The sequence below is a fragment of the Gymnoscopelus braueri genome (genome assembly GCF_963280865.1).
Source record: "Gymnoscopelus braueri genome assembly, chromosome: 6".
Lineage (NCBI taxonomy): Eukaryota > Metazoa > Chordata > Actinopteri > Myctophiformes > Myctophidae > Gymnoscopelus > Gymnoscopelus braueri.
The window spans coordinates 39,104,427-39,127,678 of record NC_137607.1 but is presented as its reverse complement, the minus strand read 5'-3'; the positions used below and the strand labels follow the sequence as shown (position 1 = coordinate 39,127,678).

Here is a 23,252-nt window from a genome sequence, read left to right as displayed (position 1 = left end):
GAGAGATGACCAGTGGAGAAGGTTAGCCAGGCTGTCACCAATAACTTAACCTCTCATCCAACTCACAACAAACCACCGACACTCATCGATACGGCGATCGATCGACTTATTATTTACATGTGTTGTGTTGAGAAGACACCCATCGTCTTCAGAACGTGGTAAGGAAATAACAAACCGTTCAGCTTGACAGACAGGGAGCATTAGGATTGCTAATTTAATGTTAGCTTCGCTAGCTTCACACTAGCATCATGCGTTCACTGGTTATAAAACCACTGGGATTTGCATCATATAAGTGAGAGAAGTTGTAATATATATGTATCGACAGCAGATGCAGCTCTAACCACTCCTCCCTGACTTATAAAGTGTGTTATTATTATGGTCACTGTGGATGTTTAACTGGCTAGCTTAGCTGGTTCATTTAGTCTTAAAATGACTTTCAAATACTGCACAGGACAAGTTCTTTAATGCCTATTTGATTTAGGACCCGTGAGCAGTGGTGGAAAAAGTACTCGAATTTTTGACTTAAGTAAAAGTATCAATACTGCCATATAGAAATACTCTGTTACAAGAAAAAGTTCTGTATTCAAAATGTACTTGAGTAAAAATATAAAAGTATTGGCATCAAAATATACTTTTAAAAAGGTAAAGTACTCATTGTGCAGAATGTCCCATTTCAGTTCAAAATGTATTAAATCTTTAGAAAATAGCAGACCTACATGCTCACACACAATGCATCGCGTCGCATTGTGAGCTTGTAGATCTGCTATTTTCAAATGGCCAAAATGTATATAGGGCTGAAGTGATTAATGTGTGTTTTGTAATAATAATATAAATCTACAAAGTAACTAGTAAATAACGTTTTCAAATACTTGTAGTGGAGTAAAAGTACAATATTTGCCTCTGAGATGTAGTGGAGTAGAAGTAAAAGTACAGCAAATTGGAACTACTCCAGTAAAGTTAAAATACCTCAAAATCTTTACTTAAGTACAGTACTTGAGTAAATGTACTTTACACCACTGCACATCGTACCCGGCTCTAACCACTCCTCCCTGACTTTTAAAGTGTATTATTATTATTATGGTCACTTTGGATGTTTAGCTAGCTTAGCTGGTTCATTTAGTCTTACAATGACTTTAAACAAGTTTATTAATGGCTATTTTAGTTTTTAGGACAGGTGAGGTTATAATGGGCTTGAACTAACTTTAAAACAACACATTACGCCGGTGACAGTCAGTCAGAGCCATGATGCCATGATCATCTATTGACATTCCTTCCAAATAGATTGACAGCCATGGCTTCAGCCCCCCCGCTCAGAAGAACAGACTCAGCTCAGGGAGACTTGTCACCTCTGAAGCACTTTGTCTTGGCCAAGAAGAAGATCAGTGATGTATTTGAACAACTGTTGGAGTATGTCAAGGAAAGCTCTGCGTTTGTTGAAGGTGAGTGTTAGGCTGTCACAATTACATTTTTTTCCTCCAGAAATAGCTGATCTACAAGCTTACAACATGTCACAAAGTAACGTGTTGTAAGCTTGTAGATCAGCTATCCTCCCATAATTCGACAAAGCTCTGTCTGCGGTGAGCCCAAAATCTCTTCTGCCCGGTTCTCCTCGGTGGCTGGAGCAATTGATCTGAATTTGCACACAGCCATTGACCATTACCATGTGCACGGAACACCGAAGCCCGTTTTTCGCTTTCCCCAAATGTCAGCTGTTTATTAGCGTTTTTGTGTTCGCTGGCTCCCGGGTTGCCAAATCATGGGCGCATATCCCCCCACGGGTATGGTCTAGTTGCTGCTAATTTTGGAAAATGTTTGAAAATGTATGAACATTTTTCCACATAGAAACGATTATGACACCCCCGACAATCAATATGTGGCTAAAGGAGCTGGGAGGAGTGTTGCACCTGGAGAGGATAAGGTTCACCCTTTCTGATAGGGAGCCCCTATTTCAGAAGATCTGGGCACCTATTCTTGGGCTGCTCGATGAGATGAATTGAGTGAATATAGTGTTGTGTTGCCCCCCGGGGTAGTACCTGTTGTATGCCTTTATATTATACTAGATTGTAATGCTGTTCGTTTTGTCCTCTGGGTGTGTCCCATCATCAGCCTCATGTTGCTTGTATGTCGTTTTGTTTAGTTAAGTTGTGTATGTTGTTGTTCTGTTATGTATACCTCTGTTTTGTTTCATGTTGTTTTTGTATTTCTAATTTCATTTATATTTTGTCTCGTATTTCTTTTATCTGTGCAAATCCTGTTATCAATACCTGAAAAATACCTGTGTGAGAGGAAAAAACTACAATAACAGATGTTAAAAAAAAATCACACCCTGTGTGAAGTGGGCGGTGTCTTGCTAGCTAATCACAATACTGAATGGAGTCAACCAATCATGTACAAAAGATAAATACATTTATTGAAACACTCTTTATGATGGACGAAACCATAACTTGAAAAAAACAAATTTTTGGTTTTTTTCAAGTTATGGTTCTTATATAGGGCTATGCACATGTGTCATGTGACACTGGCCAATCACAGTCCTGAATAGATTGTGATTGGCCAATCACAGCGCAGGATAATTGTACAAATTTCCAAACCTCACTTTCAGGGCCGGTTTCACTGCCCAAGATATTTGTACATTTTTCCAAATCTCACTTATAGGGGCGGTTTCACCGCCCAAAAACGATTATGACGATTTTGCTAAATAATTCAGATTATCTCAAATACTTGCAATTAGACGATTGTGTTATAATTGTGACAGGCGTACTGAGTGTCTGTCATTTCATTTGGCCCTTGACATCTGAATGTCAAAGATAGCAGTTTTAATCTGTGTGTGTGTGTGTGAGATAGAAACCTGTCAGAATAAAGCGCTGGAGAACATTGCAAGTCTGGACCAAGAGAGGCAGATCAAGGCTTACACTGACAAACTGACTGTCATTAAGGAGGTTCTGGCGCGAAGGAACATGAAGGTGGCCTTCTTTGGCAGGTAAAAGATTGTAACTCACTTGCACTTTTGTTTCATGTTCTCTTTGAATGAACACTTGTTCCTGCAAATGCATGACAAATCGGGCAGTGATATCCTCAAGAAACTATTTTGCTTTTGGTTTCATATTCATTGCATTTTCTATTTTCTCTTTGTGTGTATTACAAGCATTACAATTTCCCATGCCTTTGACTCTTCAACACCTGTCATGTTCTATATAATGGATGTTGCAATGTTTAGTTTAGTTTATTCGAAAAGGATCAACCTACAGTTAAAAAAGTTCACGAGGATAACACAATAAAGTCCAGGACTTATGATACAGGCCACACTGTGTTTTCCATTATGTGAAAGTAAGGCTGTGTATTTCAGTTAAAGCCATTATTGCTGATTGACTGTTTTTGAATGGTGACCTTGTAGATCGGCTGTTGTCTCTATTTTAGTTCAACACCAAGGTACGACAAAGTATAAAACAGAGCTTAAAAGTGGTTAAAATCTTTTCCATTTGATCGCAGGACAAGTAATGGGAAGAGCACAGTGATCAATGCCTTGCTGAGAGATCGGGTTCTTCCCAGTGGCATCGGCCACACCACCAACTGTTTCCTGAGTGTGGAGGGCACCGATGAAGACAAGGCCTATCTGAAGACGGAGGGCTCTGAGGAGGAACAGAGCATCAAGGTGTGTGTGTCAGTGGTTCTAAAAGGGCGGTCGGACCCCCAAATTAATATGTATTTGGCCACGGACCCCCATCTGAAAAATGTTATGCAAGGGAGCGACCCCATACAAGATTTGTGTTGTTAAAATGTTTCAAAAATATTCAAAATTTGTCCAAAATGTTCATTATTTGAAAATAGCCAATTTTTATAGGGTTAAAATGGTTGAACAGATTTTTATGCTATAAACTCATTTAGCTGCAGACCCCCTGGAGCTCTCTCAAGGACCCATGGGGGTCCCCGGACCCCAGTTTGAGAACCACTGAGCTGTGTGAGCGTTTGTATTATTATTTGTCCAGGAGAGTTTTTCTGAGCACGCCGCGGCTCAGGAGGATGGCAAGAGGTGGCCTGACAATCGGAAGATTCTCAGTTAAATCCCAGCTATTTACTTCTGATATGCCATTGAAGTGTCACTGAGCAAGACACTGACCTCCTAACTGCTCTTGATGAGCAGGTTGGCGCCTTGGGTGGCTGCCTCTGTCAGTGTTGTGTGTGGATGGATGGGTGTGAGGTGTGAATTTGAGACATCCTGTAAGTGCTTTGAGTGGATGCCTTGGCACTATGTAAAATAATGCTGTCGATTTACCAATTAGTAATTGCCCAATACAATCACACTGGTGCAGGTTGGAGTGATTGAGGATATAGGATGGACACGCACGCACGCACAGAAAAATAATGCATACGCTAATTAAAACCAGACGTTCTTTATCACTGACTGGTCTCGGTTCAAGATTGTTATAAATATGTTTATTTGCTACATCTTATAAATAAGTACACAAGAGTAAAATTATTTGGTATCAGTTCCTCAACATTGTAGCAACAATAACAAAATACATTATTAAGAATAACAAGTAGAAAGGTAAAGAAATGGCAAGTATGTACTTGCCAGTATGTACATGGTTCATGTGTTTTGAAAACAACGGTCCAAAGGGCAAAAGACTGTCTTGCGCGTCGCTTTACCCCTTATCCCTAAACGTATTAGTTTATAAAATAAGTAAAAATGGCAAATTAGTTTAGGGATAAGGCGTAAGGCGGCGCACAAGATAGGGCCCTAGTACTCACTGGGTTTTAGCAGTTGAGGAAGTATTGCTGTACTCTCCAATTGGTTGCTTGATAAGATAGAAGCTAATTAACTTACTGTAGGTCCTCCGGACAACACAGAGCTAAGCCCATGTCTTAGATTAATTGGCTTTGAGCATACAGTGACATGAACAGCTCTGATACATAACCTATGATTGGTTCCAAAGTGAATTAATTAATAGTGTCTTTTGCAACAAAATAGTTGCAACACTGTGTGTCTCTTCACTGATATATACTAGTGCAGTTTTTTTATGTTGTAGTATTTTCTCTATACCTTTAGGGTAGAATTGAAAGATGTTTGCTTGGTTACATGCCAAAGACTGACTTTCCAGCCATAATTTAACAGCATTTGGCAGGTGGGAGGTGTTCTGTTTTACACCCTAATTGGGACACACACAATGTAGTTACTGTATACCCAGCATGTGTGACCTGAACATATACAGTACCAGCTGAACTCGCTCTCCAGTAATACAGGATGTTTACAGTGGTGTCAGGTGTCTGAAATGGTAGAGCGGCATGTGGGGTAGACTTTAACCTGCTGAACTCTGGAGTCAGCATTGGTTGGACACTGGGAATACTACATTGTTAGAGAGCCAAGGTGTCTTAGATATTATATAGGCAGTAGGACAATATTTAGGTTAGTGTTTTTGTTTGCAGCTAATCACGTGAATTACTTGAAATTCTTTGCACTCCGGAGCCATTTTGAACAATGTTTTGTGCCTGCAAGTGCCTATACTCAGCTTTATTTGTATTTCCATTTAATATTATTACATTTATTCGGTATTGCAGTTTGCACATTCTGCACATACCAGTGAGGGAATGACCAATGTTCTGTTGACTCGCATACCATTCATAAACGTGGAGTTTTTTCTCTGAGTGGAATCTGAATTTGAAGCTCTGGTGTGATGATGTTGTTTTTTACTGGTGTCTTGTGATATTCGGACTTATCAAGTCTGTTCTGATGTCCTGACTTGTACCCGCATGTCTGTCGTTTTGTCCTGAATCTGTGAAGCAAAAGTCACATGTGGACATTAATAACGTTTCTATTCTATTGCATTCTTCCCTGTGCTGCAGACGGTTAACCAGCTGGCACATGCACTTCATATGGATGAGAGTCTGGACGCCGGCTGTCTAGTCCGAGTCTTCTGGCCAAAGACCAAGTGCGCCCTGCTGCGAGATGACCTGGTGCTAGTCGACAGGTAACTGCTGGGATTCTTGATAGCCATCGGTCTGTAAAGTTTGGGAAAGTAGGCTGTGATAGTTTTTCAGGTCTTGGGAACTTTCTAGGACTTGGAAATGTGTACAAATAGAAAACTATCCATGGCACGGAATCTGCTAAACTACGTTGGATTCCATAGGCCTTTCGTTAGAATTGGATATAGAATACCTGTGACCAGTATTTTGCACTGTTTAGAAACTTCTGCTCTGTTTGGTCAATTCTTATGCTCAAACCCCTGAGCTGATATGACCTCCTCTCCCACTGAGCGGCAAGACATTTTTCAAGTTTGAAGTATAAAATGGGGCTTAAGTGGGTTATCATAATGCACTTTGAGGTGCTTTAAGGTGCGGTGTGCATGGGTACAACTTTCAAATATTATATCCATATATTTATGTGCGCTCTGCACAGTATATCTAGTTACATATGTGTGTATGTACATTTCTGTGTGCATATGTTTGTGTGCCACTTGTTGCTATGACCATTTATTTGACCTCCTGACCCCTCCTCTTTGCCTCAGTCCCGGGACAGATGTCACATCAGAGCTGGACAGCTGGATTGACAAGTTTTGCCTGGATGCTGATGTCTTTGTGCTGGTGGCCAACTCTGAATCCACGCTTATGAACACGGTAACACTTCTACAGAGCAAGGCCATTAGCCGTAGAATGTCTTTTTATCCTGCCTTTCAAGTGCAAATCATTGTGATCATTGCTTGTTGAAGTTTGCCTTAACCGACAATATGATTGTCACGTTGATCGGAAGGCTTAATTGGATGTCTCAGTGTTATTCATGTTCTTTCCCCTCACACAAAATTATAATAATGAATTTGTTTAGCGCTTTTCCGAACATACAAAGTGCTTTACAGGACAGGGTAAAAGAGCAACATGATAAACTTTAGAGATAAACTACAACAAAAGATCAGTGAATAAAATGGCACAATAACCACAAAATGTAAAATTGACACATGCAGACATACATAAATGGTAAATGGTGCATTTATATAGCGCTTTATCCAAAGCACTTTACATAGATTGTGCATTACATTCACCCATTCACACACACATTCATACACCGATGGTGGAGAAAACCTGCTCATCGGGAGCAATTAGGGTTCAGCGTCTTGCTCAAGGACACTTCGACACTAACTCTGGGGGAGCCTGGGATCGAACTGGGAACCTTGCGATTCCCATCCGGCCACTCTACACCTGTGCCTCTGCCGCCGATTGATTACATACAATCAATAAAACACAAACTGGCGCGAAGATTTAAGAAAAGGAAAGCATCTGTGTACATTTTTGATTTTAGTGCTATTCAAAAACAGCGGATATACAAGCTCACACCGCATCACTTTGTGCCGGGCTGCGAGGTTGTACATCTGCTATTTTTTTACATTTTAGAAAAATCTTGAAAGAACTACTGGTTTAGAAGGCATTTGTAGGAACGGCCTCAGGTCTTAATGGGTTAAATGGTCTTGTAGAAACAACTCGGACTGACTGCAGTAAAGTAACTCAAATGGCTCCACTCCAGTTTAAAGTTCATGTCTATTACAACAGTCTGATTACACTGAGTCTAAGATAAAATCTCCTGTTGTTGGTAGATGACGCTGTCTTTTGTGGCAATGTTTAGATGGAAAATCTAGCGGTATGTTTTTAGTACCTCTCAGTCATATATACCCTCTCACTGAGAGAAGAACTTCATGTAGCACTTGGATTACTGGAGTTAATGTTATAACACATTGAATGTTTTCAGAGGGATCCATTATAGAACAGCTGTTGCGTATGAATATGTCCTGTTGTTGGCAAAACATGAGAGAGTGAGTTCAGTTAAAAGTATGCGCTTGTGCATTATGAACTAGTTGAGAATGGAGGGATGTGTCTGGCTCCATGTTTATGACCCAGCGGTACACTGGCCCTGTTCTCTGTGCTCAGGCATTCCTGCTATGCTCACACAGCTACTTATCCTGGCCAGGGCTCTTAAAGGGAAAGGACGTGCATTCCCCTAGCTATGGTTCTTAAAGGGAAAGGACACACATTCCTCTAGCCAGGGCTCTTAACCGCTTAAACTCTACTTAAATAGCCGATCTACAAGCTCATAACGCATCTCGATATGACATGTTGTGAGCTTGTAGATTTCTCTTTTTACTTTTTGTCAAGGGACACCAGTTTGAAAGTGGTTAAAGGGAAAGGACACACATTCCCCACATTGCTGCTCAATACAAATGAACTATGAGGTCATTTGAGGTCATTCGTGGGCTGTGTTCCCTCTGTAAATGAACCAGATAACATATCTAGTGACAAATGAACATCCACTTTTCCTGTGAAGAGCAAATACATGCATGTATTGTACACACGTCCACTCCAGCAGCTCGCTTGAATGTGGATCAGAAGGAAATCCATGGCACATAAAAAAAATACCTTCCCTCGCGTAATCAATTGCTCTTCTTCCGGAAAGACAAGACTTAGCTTACTGGTTACACGTTGATGTCTAATGAGACCACATTTTAAATTGTTACATTTTTTAATTGTTTTAAATTTTCCTCTTTTTGGGTTGCTGCTGACAGACAGTTTGTTTCTTGTTTTCTCTCATGTCATTCAGGAGAAACATTTCTTCCACAAGGTGAACGAGCGTCTGTCCAAACCCAACATCTTCATCCTCAATAACCGCTGGGATGCTTCAGCAAACGAACCAGAGTACATGGAGGATGTGAGTCGACCCTCTAATTATCAGATCAGCTGTGGTTTGAAGAGTAAAACTAATAATTACATTATGTTCCATTAGTGTGTGTTTATATTAGTTATATCTATTACTCATGGTTTACAATGCTTGTTAAATCAGTGGTTTTCAAAACCTTTAGTGACCAAGGCACACCAGTGGGAAAGTCAAAATGCCAAAGCACACCTGCATTCACTGTACAAGAAAATGAGCAGATCTACAAGCTCACATCATTGCGTCTCATTGTTTTGGCCTATAATGAATGACAGGCTGAAATGGGGACACCAGGTTGAAAGTGGTTAAAATATATTTATTTTTAGGGTAGACTTTGCCTCTCTGTTGGGAAGTCAGTGTGTACCAAGTACTGATATAAAACATTTAAAAAAGTATTCTGAACTTCTTGTATAGTTTTATAACAACTTATTGTGTAGTACCGGGTAATAATGTGTGGTTGTCACAAAATCCCAGTTTTAGTATCTAAATGGCTAATATTCATTATAATTAGTTATTATAGATTAAATATCACTACTGTGGGTTTTGCAGTTACTTTGGTAAGTTTTCTTTTTCAAAAACATTTGAAACCTTAGACATTGTGGACGCCGTTGTCAAAGAAACAGCAATTGCAGTGTTAATGTAAAAACTATGTCTGCTTCCAGGTGAGGAAGCAGCACACGGACCGATGTGTCAACTTCCTAGTGGAGGAGCTGAAGGTGGTGGACCGCCATCTGGCGCCTGACCGCATCTTCTTTGTGTCTGCCAAGGAAGTGCTCAACTCCCGGATGCAGCGTGCACAGGGCATGCCCGAAGGCGGTGAGCCGGCTGACGTAGACGTACCTAAGCAATGTTCAGATTGGCAGCCCAAGACAGATGTTTTTATTTTGGGCCTGTCCAGATTGGAATCAGATTGGTTGTTATTAAGGATGAGACGATATGAAAATGACCACCACCATGGTCACCATTATTGTGGCAAAAAAAGAATTGCGATTAACGATATTATCACGATAATCAAAATATGCTTAACATTTTAAATGCCACTTTTGTTAACCACTTGAACCCCCAGCATCCCTATTCTGGGGGGAAACGTTTGCCAAAAATAGCCGATCTACAAGCTCACAACGCGTTGCATTGCAAGGTGTTGTGAGCTTGTAGATCGGCTATTTATGGCAAATTGATTTGTGTAGAGTGAAATATGAGCATACCACGTATTTATCACATATAGAGGGTTTAAGTGGTACTGAATTTGAAGCTCAACAAGCTAATTCATCCTAGTGTATGACGGAGGAATAAAATCTCTGTGATACGATTAACGTTTTTCTTTTCACGATAAACGATAACGATTATCGTCGCATCCCTAGTTGTTTTCAAGTCTGAACCGCAGTAATACACATGGAAACATATTTTTGCAGATCAGATTTGAACCACATATGTAGGTGGTTTGCAATACTATTCTAATCGGATTTCTAAAGATACTGTAAAGCTGTTGACTTCCTCTGACCACACAGTGTCACTATTTACCCTTTTGAGGGTACAGTATTATTGTAGAAAACAAATTGGCATAGAAATAATATTTTGGTTGAAGAAACACAGCATATTTGTGACATCTGTTACATATATAGTAATTATGTTGTATTTTGGGATACACCTTTACCTTTATTTGGGATAATAATCCTCGAATCTTAATTCTAAGTACCTCGCCAGCCCCTGTATAACCATAACCACAGCCAAACTATGAAACTGTCAGGCCAAAGTATGTTATCAGCTACCAGCAGTACCGGCAGCAGGCTGAGCCACTTTTATTGCAACATATTACTGAATATTACTGAATATGGCCTGCATGCCTAGTTTAGAAGAAGTTTCTTAGCTTTCAATCTATTGTATAAGTGGGTTTAGGACAGAGATGTACATGAAGAGGCAGATGTTCTGTAATGTTGTGTTGTGTCTAACAGGTGGTGCCCTTGCAGAGGGCTTCCAGGAGAGACTGCAGGAGTTCCAGAGCTTTGAAAAAAGTTTTAAGGCAAGTGTGCGCAAGGTCGAGTGAGAGATTGTGTCTGTATGTACGCACCTTCGCATTTATTTGTGTGGGTGAAAATGTCTATTGTTCTTACCACTCTGTCCACTAAGCTAAACCCGTTTCACTCTTTGATTGAAAATCCACTTTACTTCTCAATAAGAACATAGAATTCAATGCATTCAATGGGCTTCTCAATGAAGCATGGACCAAAGTTCAAATCAAATCAAATCAAATCAGTGTGTACTCATGAAGTAGGTGTGTAGTCAGATCAATGCAAACTAAGATGACAAGACCAGGCTGATGCATGCTGAGGTTGGTGCACGATAAGCGCTGTAGGCAAATCCAGTCTGCCATACGCTCTGGTTAATGCTACTGGTACTAGTGGGGGAAGCTGGAGTAGCAACCATAAAGTCATTAAGACCAACCGATGCCCTGACCAATGACAGATTTTTGGACAGATGTTGACCAATATTTTGTAAAAAAATGTGCAATGTTTTGGAAGATATTTGAAAACTACACATCTGGTGCATAATGTCGATGTCATCAAAAAAGTCAAATAATGGCCAATATATCGGCCAATCCGATATATTGGTCTGGCTCTAATTAAGACGCATAATAATCTCATTCGATGGCTAACTGCTCCCAGCAAAGAAGTTGAATTAGAATATGAATGAATTATCAACCTGTGTGTGTGTGTGTGTGTGTGTGTGTGTGCGTGCGCAGTATATATGTATACACTATAGCTCTAAAGTGTATGAGATGGTTTGGAGGGGAAGGAGGAAGTGGTTGTCATGTTTTTCCCAATCATGGCAGCAGACATGCTGTACAGTATACAGTGAAAGTGACTGACCTACCTACCTACCTACCCCACACTGTGGGTATGCCGTCTGTTACTCCATACTGTCCAGGACTGATCCTTGTGTCTCTCACCACAACTTGGACCTCTAAACTGCACCCTAGAATCTACCTCCCTTAGACAAATCAATGTGCATTTTCCATCAACCTGCGTCTTCATTGCTGAAGTCTAGATTTACTTAGGCGAGGACATCCATTTCTTTCAGTTCCATTTTCATTCAGTTTTTCATGAGTTGTTTTAAGTTATTTTGTCATTGTTGTCATTTATGTTTAACTGGGGTGTATTAAATAACTATATGTTCTGTATTTTAAGAGAAAGTTACAAGTAAATGTAATCAAAAAGTGGAGCGCACACATCCAACCTGCACAAGTGCAGGGCAGATGAAGAATAGAGAAAAAAATGGATAGAGTCCGCACACTGTTAGAACTTGCTCCCATTGTGTTAATTGATGATCAATGTTTCGATCCCCTAAGGATCGTCCATTAGAGAAGTTATTATTAAAACCACGTAAATAGAACTGAAGAGACCATGCCTTTGGCATATCTGTTACCTACTGTGGGCTTTTTGAGGTACAGTGAGAGTAAATTATTGTGCATTATGACTACATGTATTGAATTTTCATTACACTGTAAGGCAGCATGCAGCGGTGTATTATATCTTATTATATCTTCAGTCACAGCTAAAAGAACAAAACTCTATAGCATTTTACAACATGCCTAGTAACTGTGTACCCCAAAACAAAATGTTTGTCATCATCATACACATATTCGTATTTTATTCATATTTTGTTCTTTGTTGAGTTTGTTGCATATGATTTATGTATTGTTTCACCGACACATTACTGTGACATTACAAACTCGGTGGCTGTGGGACACGAGATACACACACTGCTACTGCATTTTCAGGTTCATTTCTGTTGGCGTTTTGTCCTCCATGTTGCAGTAGCAGGTGTCTTATCTTGTCGAGGTGTTTTGGTCCAGGTCCCTGACCGTGTGCATGTGTATATACACACACTCACATGGCATGGCGTCAGTAACACCCTGAATGGTCACAGTAACGTGTGTGTTATGGCCTCGCAGGAGTGTATCTCGCAGTCAGCAGTGAAAACAAAGTTTGAGCAGCACACTATCAGGGCCAAGCTGATCATCGAAACGGTCAAGGGAATCATGGATGCCATCAACATCAAGGCAGCAGAGAAGAGGTAGGTGGTCTCTTTCCATCAGATATGTTTTTTATTTCCCATTACTATTTGCTCTTCTGGTTGCAACAGATTATGGGATGAGTTTTCCTGGATGCTTTTTATAACCGACACAGTTTCATCATCTGGAGTCCTGTCCTCCACCATATTCCGACCGACTGTGGGCATTTTGATCTTATGTCACACTCGGGGTGGGCTTTCCATCCCCGAGTGTGACTACAGGAAGTGCAGTATAACTTCTTAAAAACTCCTCCAGTCGTTCTCCCTTGGACAAGCTCAGTGGTCTTGTGGTTAGAGTGTCTGCCCTGAGATTGGGAGGTCTGCGTTCAATTCCCCGGCCGGGTCATACCAAAGACTATCAAAAAATGGGATCCAATGCCTCCCTGTTAGGCACTCGGCATTAAGGGTTGGACTGGGGGTAAGTCCCTGCGACATACTAGTATCATGTCCAGGGGGTGCACTTACATCAAGCTACCTCACGCTACAGGAGATCGTTCCTGTATTGGTGGCGTAAGCTTTGAAGTAGGGCTGTTTGGTGATGGCTAAAACAATAATAAATACTGGGAGTAAGATTATTGGTCTCAAAATCATTAACTATTTTAGTTCACTTGCTGCATCTAATACTAAAATCGTCAGTATTATGCGAAAGAAAAAAAAACTTTTGTGACATCACTTCCTGTTGGGGTTCTGGGATTCTAGAGTGGCGGCATTAGAGGAGAGAGACCTCCTGATGGATCGTCTGGAGTTTGTCAGGAAGCAACTCGGACTGCTAATCGACGACACTAAGAAGCAAATCAAGTTGGTCAGCGAGGAGGTGGAGGCCAAGGTAACATTAACACTAGTGGCTCAACAATTTCATGCCAAGGACCCACAAATTGACTTGCCCAATAGGGACGGCAGGTTTAAAGTGGTTAAACAGGGCTTACATTGTGTTGTTGGTACCATAGGTGCACAGTATACAGAAGTGCAGATTCATGTTGGTTTTCTCGTCCAGGTGGCCAGTGCCATGGGGGAAGAGATATGCCGTCTCAACATCATCATTGAGGAGTTCCATGCCGACTTCCACCCCTCAACTCACGTCCTCAAGATCTACAAATCTGTGAGTGGAGCCCACTTCTATACTGTTGGACATGTTGAGTACGAAATCCCAAGGTGACATTTGAAGTAACTGCAAACTAAATCTGCCATAACCACAGTGGCTTTATTATTTATATGATTATTGTTACTATTGTTTTCTTTCGTACATTCTTTGTACATCATTTGGTTTTAGATTTTTGTTTTTACCTGATTTGTTTTTGCGCGAATGTTGCAGTTTCCTGGGAGATAAATGAAGTCAATCTGAAATGCTGCCTATTCTTATTCTGAGACTTTCATTCTGAACATTGACTCTTAATAGAGGAACTTTGCACCTTTTCATCATGGGTCCTATGCTCACTATAGGACGGTAACATTTCTGTCTACTCGCTCTGTGTCTTAGAGGTGGACTGTGGATAGTTTGAAAACGTGTTTGCAGATGTTTTTTTTTTAAATTGACGCAACATCAGCGGCTTCTATTTCAGCATGCTAACTTTCCAGGAAGAGAGAGGCTGTAGTTCCCATTAGCTTGTAATCCCCACCAATGATGTCACCTCACCTGAAGGCCAATATTCGAACTATCTACAGCCCACCTCTGAGTTACAGAGTGAGACAGAAACGGTATCTTATAATGAGCATCATTGAGGACCAATTATATGGTTGAAAATGGGTAAATCGTTCCTTTAACCTCTGTGACTGGTGACCTTTGACAGGAGCTGTTGTCCCACGTGGAGGAGGGCATGGGCAAGAACCTGGCCTTCCGCTGCTCCGACGCCGTCAACAAGTCCGTTCAGGTCTCACAGAGAGACATGATAGGTAACAGCAGTTGGCTAACAAAAGCACCCCCCCCCCCCTTTTTACACGGTCTGTCTCTGTCTCTGTTAGGTTCGCAACTTTTTCTTGATCAGAGCCCACTTGAAAATCTTGAAAGCGTTCGCGGCCCACCCGTCTGACCACTTAACACATTGACTGCCAAGGACGCAATATTGCGTCCATTCAAATCCAACGCTTCACTGCCAAAGACGCAATTTTGCGCCCGTAAAAATAAATCATGTTTTTAGTGATTACGCCAGAGGGCGCTCTTCGCCAACCTATGAATGATGCCTTGACTTCCAGAGATAAGAAGGATGGAACCGGAAATGACGTCATCCAAAAACAAATCACTTCGTCCACGACAATGTTATCAGATTTAAAAAAACACATCTAGCTCGGATTTCTTCTCCCAGACTGTGTTTTTTTGTGAAAACGAGCTATATTCAACTGCCGATAACTACAGAACGGACGATCGCGGTTAAAAAATTGTTCTGGTGGAAAGAAGAGAGACTCGTCCTTCCACCGAGATATTGTCTGTTTACAAACTTTACATCCGGGTAGATTACATTTTTTTGTGGATTGTCAAAAACACTCAAAATAAGGTAAAACCGCTGGCAGTGGCGAATTAATGAATGAATTAATAGCTGGCAATGAATGTGTTAACAAGGCAGCTGGCATGGACAGATGGGTGGTCTGCGTGCATTTTCAAGGCAGTTTGTAATTTTAATTATCAACCAATCGGTTGTGTTCTGGCTTGGATCAATGGAACGAACATAGTATACTTTTTAAGTTCTTATTTATCTGTATCACCGATAATATAATATTTAATTATTTGTATGACAATTAGTCGTCAAGTAAAATGTCATGATCGTGACAGCCCTACTTGAGAGTGCACACCACCGTCTGCAACAGCCGGCTATATTTACTCCATCTCCTGATGGCATCGCTGCGTGTCATATCATGCTACGCGCACGTCATTATGTCACACAAGCAAGCATGCATGCTGTGCTTGATGACAGTGTTGTTGGATAAGGCATTATGCAGCCTCTTGTAACCCGGCCAGGGGCAATGTTATGAGACATGGTGGCATGACTGCCAACGAGAGCAGAATGGGGCTCTTTCATTCTAAATTTACTACAGAATCATATCCCGGCCAACTTACTTTACAATGATGAAATACAGGACGCAAAGTGGTGAAAATGTAATGATTAAATTATGGTTGAAGATGAGCGACTAATTATGTTGAGGTAAAATTCTAATCAGTTTAACATTTAACCTCAAAACAAGAACTAACAAATAAAATCCAAATGTCCTTCCCTATCATCCTCTCAGAGAGCATGCAGCCTCTGCTGCCCCCTGCAGTCCAGAATCAGATCAACATGCTGGTGCCCAGCAGGAAGTTTGACCTGAGCTATGACCTGAACTGTGCCACGCTCTGCAGTGACTTCCAGGAGAACATTGACTTCCAGTTCTCTCTGGGATGGAAGACCCTCGTCCACCGCTACCTGGGGCCTGCCAACGCACAGAGGGCCCTCAAACTGGTAGACCAGAACTTCCAGGTACAGGTTGGGAGCATGGAAGAGCAAGGATCAGTCAGTTTAACCCATTAAGACCGGGAACAGCATCTGTCATTTTGAGGTTTCTTTGGGCTATAAAAAAATAGCAGATATACAAGCTCATAGCGCGTGGCACAGAGTGCCGTGCACTATGAGCTTGTAGATCTGCTATTTTAGAAAAATCTTGAAAATGTGTGCAAATCTTTGAATATACATATTTTTTAAAGCGAACATTTTTAACTCAAATCTTTGTTTCTGGGGGGGGGGGGGGGTCCCTGGAACAACATATTTAGAGATGGGGGTCCGGCGGTCCGCGGCCAAATACATATCATTTTGGGGGCCCTTGACATGAAAAAGTTTGAGAACCACTGATTATAGCAACATAAGTTTTCAAAAAACTGATTTAGAAGATATTTGTAGAATCCCCAGAAGCAAAGATTTGAGTTGCAAACGTTCGCTTTAAAACATTTATATATTCAAAGATTTGCACAAATTGTCATGTTTTTTTTTTTTTTTAATAGCAGATCTACAAGCTCATAGCACGGCACGTTCCGCACTATGAGCTTGTATATCTGCTATTTTTGAATAGCCAAAGTATAAGATAATGGTTAAAGTAGTTCAAATCGAAAATGACAGATGCGTCTTAATGGGTTAACATATTTCAATCGGTTTGACCTATTTCACTGTACAAAACAAATGGAAATCTACAAAATGTCTCGCAAAGAATAATCCCATGTAGCACTCTGGTGGCGCAGGGGTAAAGTTCCTGCCCACCACCGTGGAGGCTAGGGGTTCGAATCCTTCCGCTTGGCCAGGCACTCAAACAAACACAAAATTGCCCGTGTTTGTGGGAGGGCAACTAGGTGGGGTGAGTAAAATCACTGATCAGGGCGTCGACCAACAGTAGGAGATAACAGTGACAAGGGGCTAAAATACATATAGGTAGTCGGAGAATTGGCATAATGATTAAAGGTAGGGTAAGTGATTTGCAATGATTCAAATAATTGCAAAATGGGTCTATGTTCTGATAGTGCTCGTTACTATAGAGTGTCCTGTCCATATAAGGAGTCTCCATGTCTCTCCAGCTCTTTATAAAACAGAAAATGCATTTTCGTTTCAGTTTCAGTTTCATTTCCAATTTTATCCAATCAGGATAGAGAACTCAATCAGGATACAGATTAAACAAGTGAAATTGGAAGTGATGACACTAAGAAATTAGCAGGCAAAATTAGAACTGGAACACTATAAAAATGAAGCTTACAAATGGGTACTTTCTCCTGATTGGCTGACATTTTGTTACACTCCTGTGTAAAAAAAAATTTAACACTGGCACTGGGGGAAGTAAAATAAAAAAAACCCTCTGGCAGGGAATGTGTTAAGACCTGAGACCGATTCTACAAAATGTCTTCTAAATCCTAACAGTTTTTTTTTTTTTAAACCTGTATGTTGCTGTCAGTGGTGTCAAGGAAAAATTATAAAATTATATGTATTTGGCCGCGGACCCCCAGCTCAGTTCCAGGGACCCCCAGAAGCAAATACTTGAGCTAAAAATGTTCGCTTTAAAAATATATGTATTCAAAGGGTAACGCTACGAGCTTGTATATCTGCTATTTTTGAATAGCCGAAGAAATCTAAAAATGACACACAGATGCGTTCCCGGTCTTAACACATTGACCGCCAGAGGTTAATCTCATAATGTACTCACCAGTGCCAACGTTTTATTGTTGTTTTTTGTTTTTTTCACGTCGCCATAGACCTCGTTAAAATCCTTAAGATTGATCTGTGCACTGTTTGTAAACATCGCGGACATCTCCCTGCGTCTACCAGTCCAAACCACGTGTCAAACGGGGCATCCATGTTGTAGTTAGAACGGTTTATGTTAAACAGTGATCAGCGAGGAGAAAAACTACAATCGAAGAAAATGGCGTCTCAGTGTGCGCTTTAGAATGGGAGCCGGCGTGATCGTCAAAACCGGATCCCAAATAATTCTGTTTCCGGTGGTGTTACAATGAAATGTGCCGTACTAGAAAATTGAGAAAAGTTTTTTTTTTCGAAAAAAAAGGAAAAAGCACCACAGCCCGTAGGCTACGGGATCGGCGCTTTACCGTTGGATTTAACGGCCCGTAGAACTACGGGCCCGGCGGTCAATGTGTTAATGGATTAAATTGGGAGAAAAAAGGGGAAAAAGGAAATTGTCAGAATAATCATTATAATGATCCCATATCCATCCTTGTCTCAGAGCGCTCAACCAGTGGCCCACACGCCGTCCTCAGGCCCGGCCTCCATCGCAGCCCCGCCCAACCAGGAGACGGCTGTCATGACACAAGAAGAGATGATGGTGGCCATGGCAACCAACTTGGCATCCATTACCTCCCGGACCTCCATGAGCGTGGTCATCGTAGGAGGAGTGGTGAGTAGGCCTGGCACGATTATTACGCCATCGCCTAATCGAAATTATTTGAGATTATCGCAGTTTTTTTTTGCATAACAACATGTCACTTTGTGACGTGTTAAAGGGGGCTAATTTGACTCTATTTAAAGTGGAACTGGGATGGATAGAGTGTTTCTATAGTGCAGTGGTTTTCAAACCTTTTCATTTCAAGGACCCCAGTGTGGTATGCATTAGTTACCGTTTTCTACACTCTCGAAGGGTTCATTTGGTTCCTAACTATGAAATCATTTTGCTGGGGACCCACTGAAACTGCCTCAAGGACCCCTGGGGGTCCCCGGACCCCACTTTGAGAACCACTGCTATGGAGTCCATTCTACGAGGGAAATTGGCATAACGACTACATTTGCAAGAAAACATTTGACATTTCTAAAAATGTTCATTGTCCCAGGTGTGGCGAACTGTGGGCTGGAGGCTGATCGCCCTCTCTGCCTCGCTGTACGGCATGCTGTACCTGTACGAGAGGCTCACCTGGACCACCAAGGCCAAGGAGCGCACCCTGAAGCGCCAGTTTGTGGACTACGCCACAGAGAAACTACAGCTCATTGTTACCTTCACCAGCGCCAACTGCAGCCACCAGGTCCAGCAGTAAGTAACAGTGATAATGAGAAATCTTTCTTCGCTGCATAAACCCACTGAACTGGATATTTCCCTTCTGATGCGTGAGGGGGCTGCGTTTAACTTTTTTTTATTTTTGAACATAATTGAAAAAGGCACAGTCACCTAATGCATTAGAAGGACAATATTAGTCATCATAACCAGGGATGTGTGTTTTCAATGAGTCTAACATGGAGTCTGAAGTTCAGTGGGTTTATATAGGAGGGGGGGGGGGGGGTGTCTGATAAAATGAATATCAAATATCTACATATTAAACCAAGCAAAAACTGTTTGGGGTGCACACAAAAGCCTGAGTAGACGTAAAAAAATATCCACAGAAGTGTTGGTTAAGACCTGAGGCCGATTCTACAAATGTCTTCTAAATCGTAACAAGTTTTCTGAAAAAACGTGTTGCTATATCAGTGGTTCTCAAACATTTTCATGTCAAGGACCCCCCAAATCATATGTATTTGGCCAGGGACCCCCAGATGCAAACACTTCGGTTATAAGTGTTCACACATTTTCAAAAATAGTAGATCTACAAGCCCGTATATCAGCTATTTTTGAATAGCCAACCAATGTGCTATAGCGTGCTAACGCGCCGTCACCACCGGGGGGCGTGGCAATGTTTGTTTTGGGCAATGTTAAGTCAACCTGGTTTATACCCCTCAAAGATGTCCGCTGCTACCAAAAGACACTTGTTGACGCCCCCTTCAGGATTTTTGGCACACTCTATATAGCGAAAATGACACGGTTTCCGATTCCCGGTTTTGCAAATACACTCGTTGAGTGCCATAACCACAGATCTCTGTGAGGAAAGGAGAGGACGGAAGTGGATCCATGCCAAAAAAACGACCTCCCGTCCGCACCCATTATAACTCCTTGAGAAAAAGCTTCATATCTCCATTTATTTTTTAACGTGGTGGAAACGAGACGCTTTCGATGGGCGATCACTCTGCAATGGCGGATCGCGTTAGCAATATTATTGTTCCAGGCGATAGATGGGACCCTCCACCATCGTGCACGCAGCCTTTGTTTACATCCGCGTCTTCGTCGTGGAGTCTACAGCCGTAAACAGCGCAGCGTAAATAGTAAGAATGCCAGCACTAGATGTACCCTGTTTTAATAAACCTCTGGCACTGAATGTGTTAATAGGTTAAATGTTTAACTTAACTATTGAAGCCAGACTCCCTGGAACCTGCAGAATACACACAGTGAGAATCCAACACACACACACACACACACACACCTCCTGTGCCCTGCCTTCAGCCCACTCTGTGTAGGAGCTACGTAACAACATGACGTGTGTGTGTGGTGCCCTGCCCTCTGTGTTTCCAGGGAGATGGCCATGACGTTCGCCAGGCTGTGTCAGCAGGTGGACCAGACACAGAAGGAGCTGGAGGCAGAGATCAGCCGGCTGACGGCCAACATAGAGCAGCTGGAGACCGTCCAGAGTCACTCCAAGATCCTACGGTCAGTGGTACCAGTGGTGTAAAGTAACTTAAGAACATTTACTCAAGTACTGTACTCGGTACACTTTGAGGAATTTGTTGAGTATTTCCAATTTTCTGTACTTTTACTTCTACTCCACTACAATTATTTGAAAACTTTAGTTACTTTGTAGATTTGGATTGTTATTAAAAAACATTCCTTAACCACTTCAGTCCTATGCATACTTAAGCTATTTGAAAATAGTCGATCTACAAGCTTGTTTGCTTTAATATTTATATTCTAAGATGTTCTCGATAAAAATAAAGCAGATCTGTGCCGTGCTATGAGCTTGTATATCTATTTTTGAATAGCCCAAAGTATAAAATAATGGTTATAGCAAAAACTAATTATACGTTTCTCCCCCTTTAGACACAAAGCCACTGCACTGGAGACACAGTTGGAGGCCTTCACAAATCAGTATCTACAACCTCAGCAGTGATCTGCAGGTTGTTCCTCTCTTCACCTTGGCTCCAGTCTTAAGGTCTGACCCTCCTCCCTCGTCTCCCTCCCTGGCGTTGGGAAGATTGGATAGAGAAGACGATGCCCAGCCTCGACAGTATTTCCTCCAAAATAAGAAAACCTTCCTCCCACACAGATCATGTTTTGTGTGGCTGCACCTAAACCAACGGACCGCAATGAACAAACTATGGAACAAAGCTGCCTGTAATACGAACACAACATTGCGTGGATTGGTGGTTTGATAAGGTGCTGTTGAACAGCGTAAAACCTCATTTGGTATGAAGGTCAGGAGGTGCTGTGCGATACCACTACCAGACTAACTGTGAATGCCTTTTTGACTCCCTGTTGTGAATGTGTGTGCGTGTGTATAAAAGTGTGTACATGGAAAGCTTTTGAGGCATGTGATCTGTAATTTGGTGGTTTATCGTGGTATGGCAATAGCACAGATGGAGGAAAAAAAAGGCCGAAATCTTATTTTTGTTGAATAATCAGTAACTAGTAACTAATTTGCTGAGGGGGGAAAATAATTTAAAGGGAAAACTTGTCATTTCTCAAAATAAATTGACTGAACAATCCATACTGTATAGACATATTTTGATAACCTCATGTCATTTGTATTATAATTGGAACTGATCTGTCATAGGCATTTCAGTAATCTCCACTTTGTAAATGTTTTTCTTTCCTTGAATGAGTTGAAATGCCTCCCTATTCCCCAGACTGTATTAAAATATTTTTTGTGTATAATATTGTCTACCTTGATGCACTAGAAAGCAGCATACATTGTGGCCTCCATATGCATAAACATTTGTCAAGACATTTCTTTTGACACTTAACTCATTCAGTGCCACATGACGTCTAGTTTTATCGCCATTGTTAAGCCCTGAGCGCCACATGACGTCATTAAAGTTTTTTTTTACTTTATTTCTGGGAGAAAAGAATTTCTGAACCCAAGATATGATTTGAAAATGTGCTGCTCCATTCACTCTGTTTAACTTCTTACTGAAAAAGGCTGCATCTCAGCTCCTGAGCACTTTTTTTACAATGAATTTTTTGCTCCGGCACTGGGACACAGCCAGAAATAAGTCTGGCACTGACTGAATGAGTTAACTTCAGATGTTAAAATGAACCAAGACAAGGTGTTCTTGGTTAAAAGCTTTTTTTTTTTATTGGTTACAATATCAACTCATGGCAACATATCAGTATCACCAAGCCACTGTACAAATACAAAAAAAAGGAATTTGGTGTGAAAAGACTATAAAAATTATTCCATAACAAGTGATTATAACTTCACACAATAGCACTGTAAGATAATTATCATGGCACCAAGTCCCTGGTTTTCACTGGCTTAAAACAATAAATAAAGAGAAATTGAAGAAAAGTCAGAACTATAGGTTGTAGAGCCAAATGGCAGCATGTTAATGACCACAGTCACGCCATAAATTCTAACTCAATTAGTGGCATGTGATTGTAATTTCTCATTGTTTGGAACAAAAAAATAAGGCTTTTTGTTCTAGATTCGTTAACAAATATGGAGGGTAGTGCAAAAAAAGCAAAATACCGCCGTAGGGATGGACAATACAATAGTGCCAGTGTTTCATCAGCTCTTTGAAGTCAAAACACCTGAACTCTACACAGTGTGGTCTAATCTCATAGCCACAAACCCCAACTTTTAACTCTCAATTGAAAGTACAGCCAAACAAGAGTGAGGTTACCGCTGAAGAGTGCTTAAGTAACACACCTACCTACCCACTGGGAAACTTCCCATCAGCAGCGGCGGCACTTTTGAGCGTACTAATATGTATACATCAACTGTATACATGTACAATTATAAAAAGGTGGCGAGTTAATTCATTGAATACTAAAAACCAGCAGACTTAACCATTTCTGACCAAAAACATCTGGAAAAAGCGCAAGCTGGTATGAGGGCTATAAAATCTTGTGGATTCTCAACTGGGTAATGTAAACCCAACAGAAGACTGTAGGCAAAATATGAACAGTATGGTGAAATTCACTGTTGAGCACCTTTTGATAAGCAAACTACTCTACTGCTATG

General features: G+C 41.2%; 1 protein-coding gene across 1 annotated transcript; it reads left to right on the top strand.

The window, feature by feature from the left end:
* mfn1b (mitofusin 1b) lies at positions 1-21,943 on the top strand. Its single transcript, XM_080430744.1, has 18 exons — positions 1-158; positions 1,282-1,439; positions 2,845-2,980; positions 3,490-3,652; positions 5,842-5,966; positions 6,504-6,612; positions 8,579-8,686; positions 9,352-9,505; positions 10,642-10,709; positions 12,642-12,763; positions 13,460-13,586; positions 13,755-13,859; positions 14,548-14,650; positions 15,980-16,206; positions 18,443-18,613; positions 19,044-19,240; positions 20,588-20,722; positions 21,110-21,943. The coding sequence occupies exons 2-18, from the start codon at positions 1,292-1,294 to the stop codon at positions 21,177-21,179; spliced, it is 2,268 nt and encodes a 755-aa protein (XP_080286870.1). The 5' UTR covers positions 1-158; positions 1,282-1,291; the 3' UTR covers positions 21,180-21,943.
* Positions 21,944-23,252: the final 1,309 nt, after the last annotated feature.

Bases quoted from the DNA above. Each gene is read 5' to 3' on its own strand.
- mfn1b (XM_080430744.1), top strand. From the start codon at position 1,292: ATGGCTTCAGCCCCCCCGCTCAGAAGAACAGACTCAGCTCAGGGAGAC. The intron at 9,506-10,641 runs GTGAGCCGGCTG...TGTGTCTAACAG, and splicing joins ACAGGGCATGCCCGAAGGCG to GTGGTGCCCTTGCAGAGGGC. The intron at 20,723-21,109 runs GTCAGTGGTACC...CTCCCCCTTTAG, and splicing joins AGTCACTCCAAGATCCTACG to ACACAAAGCCACTGCACTGG.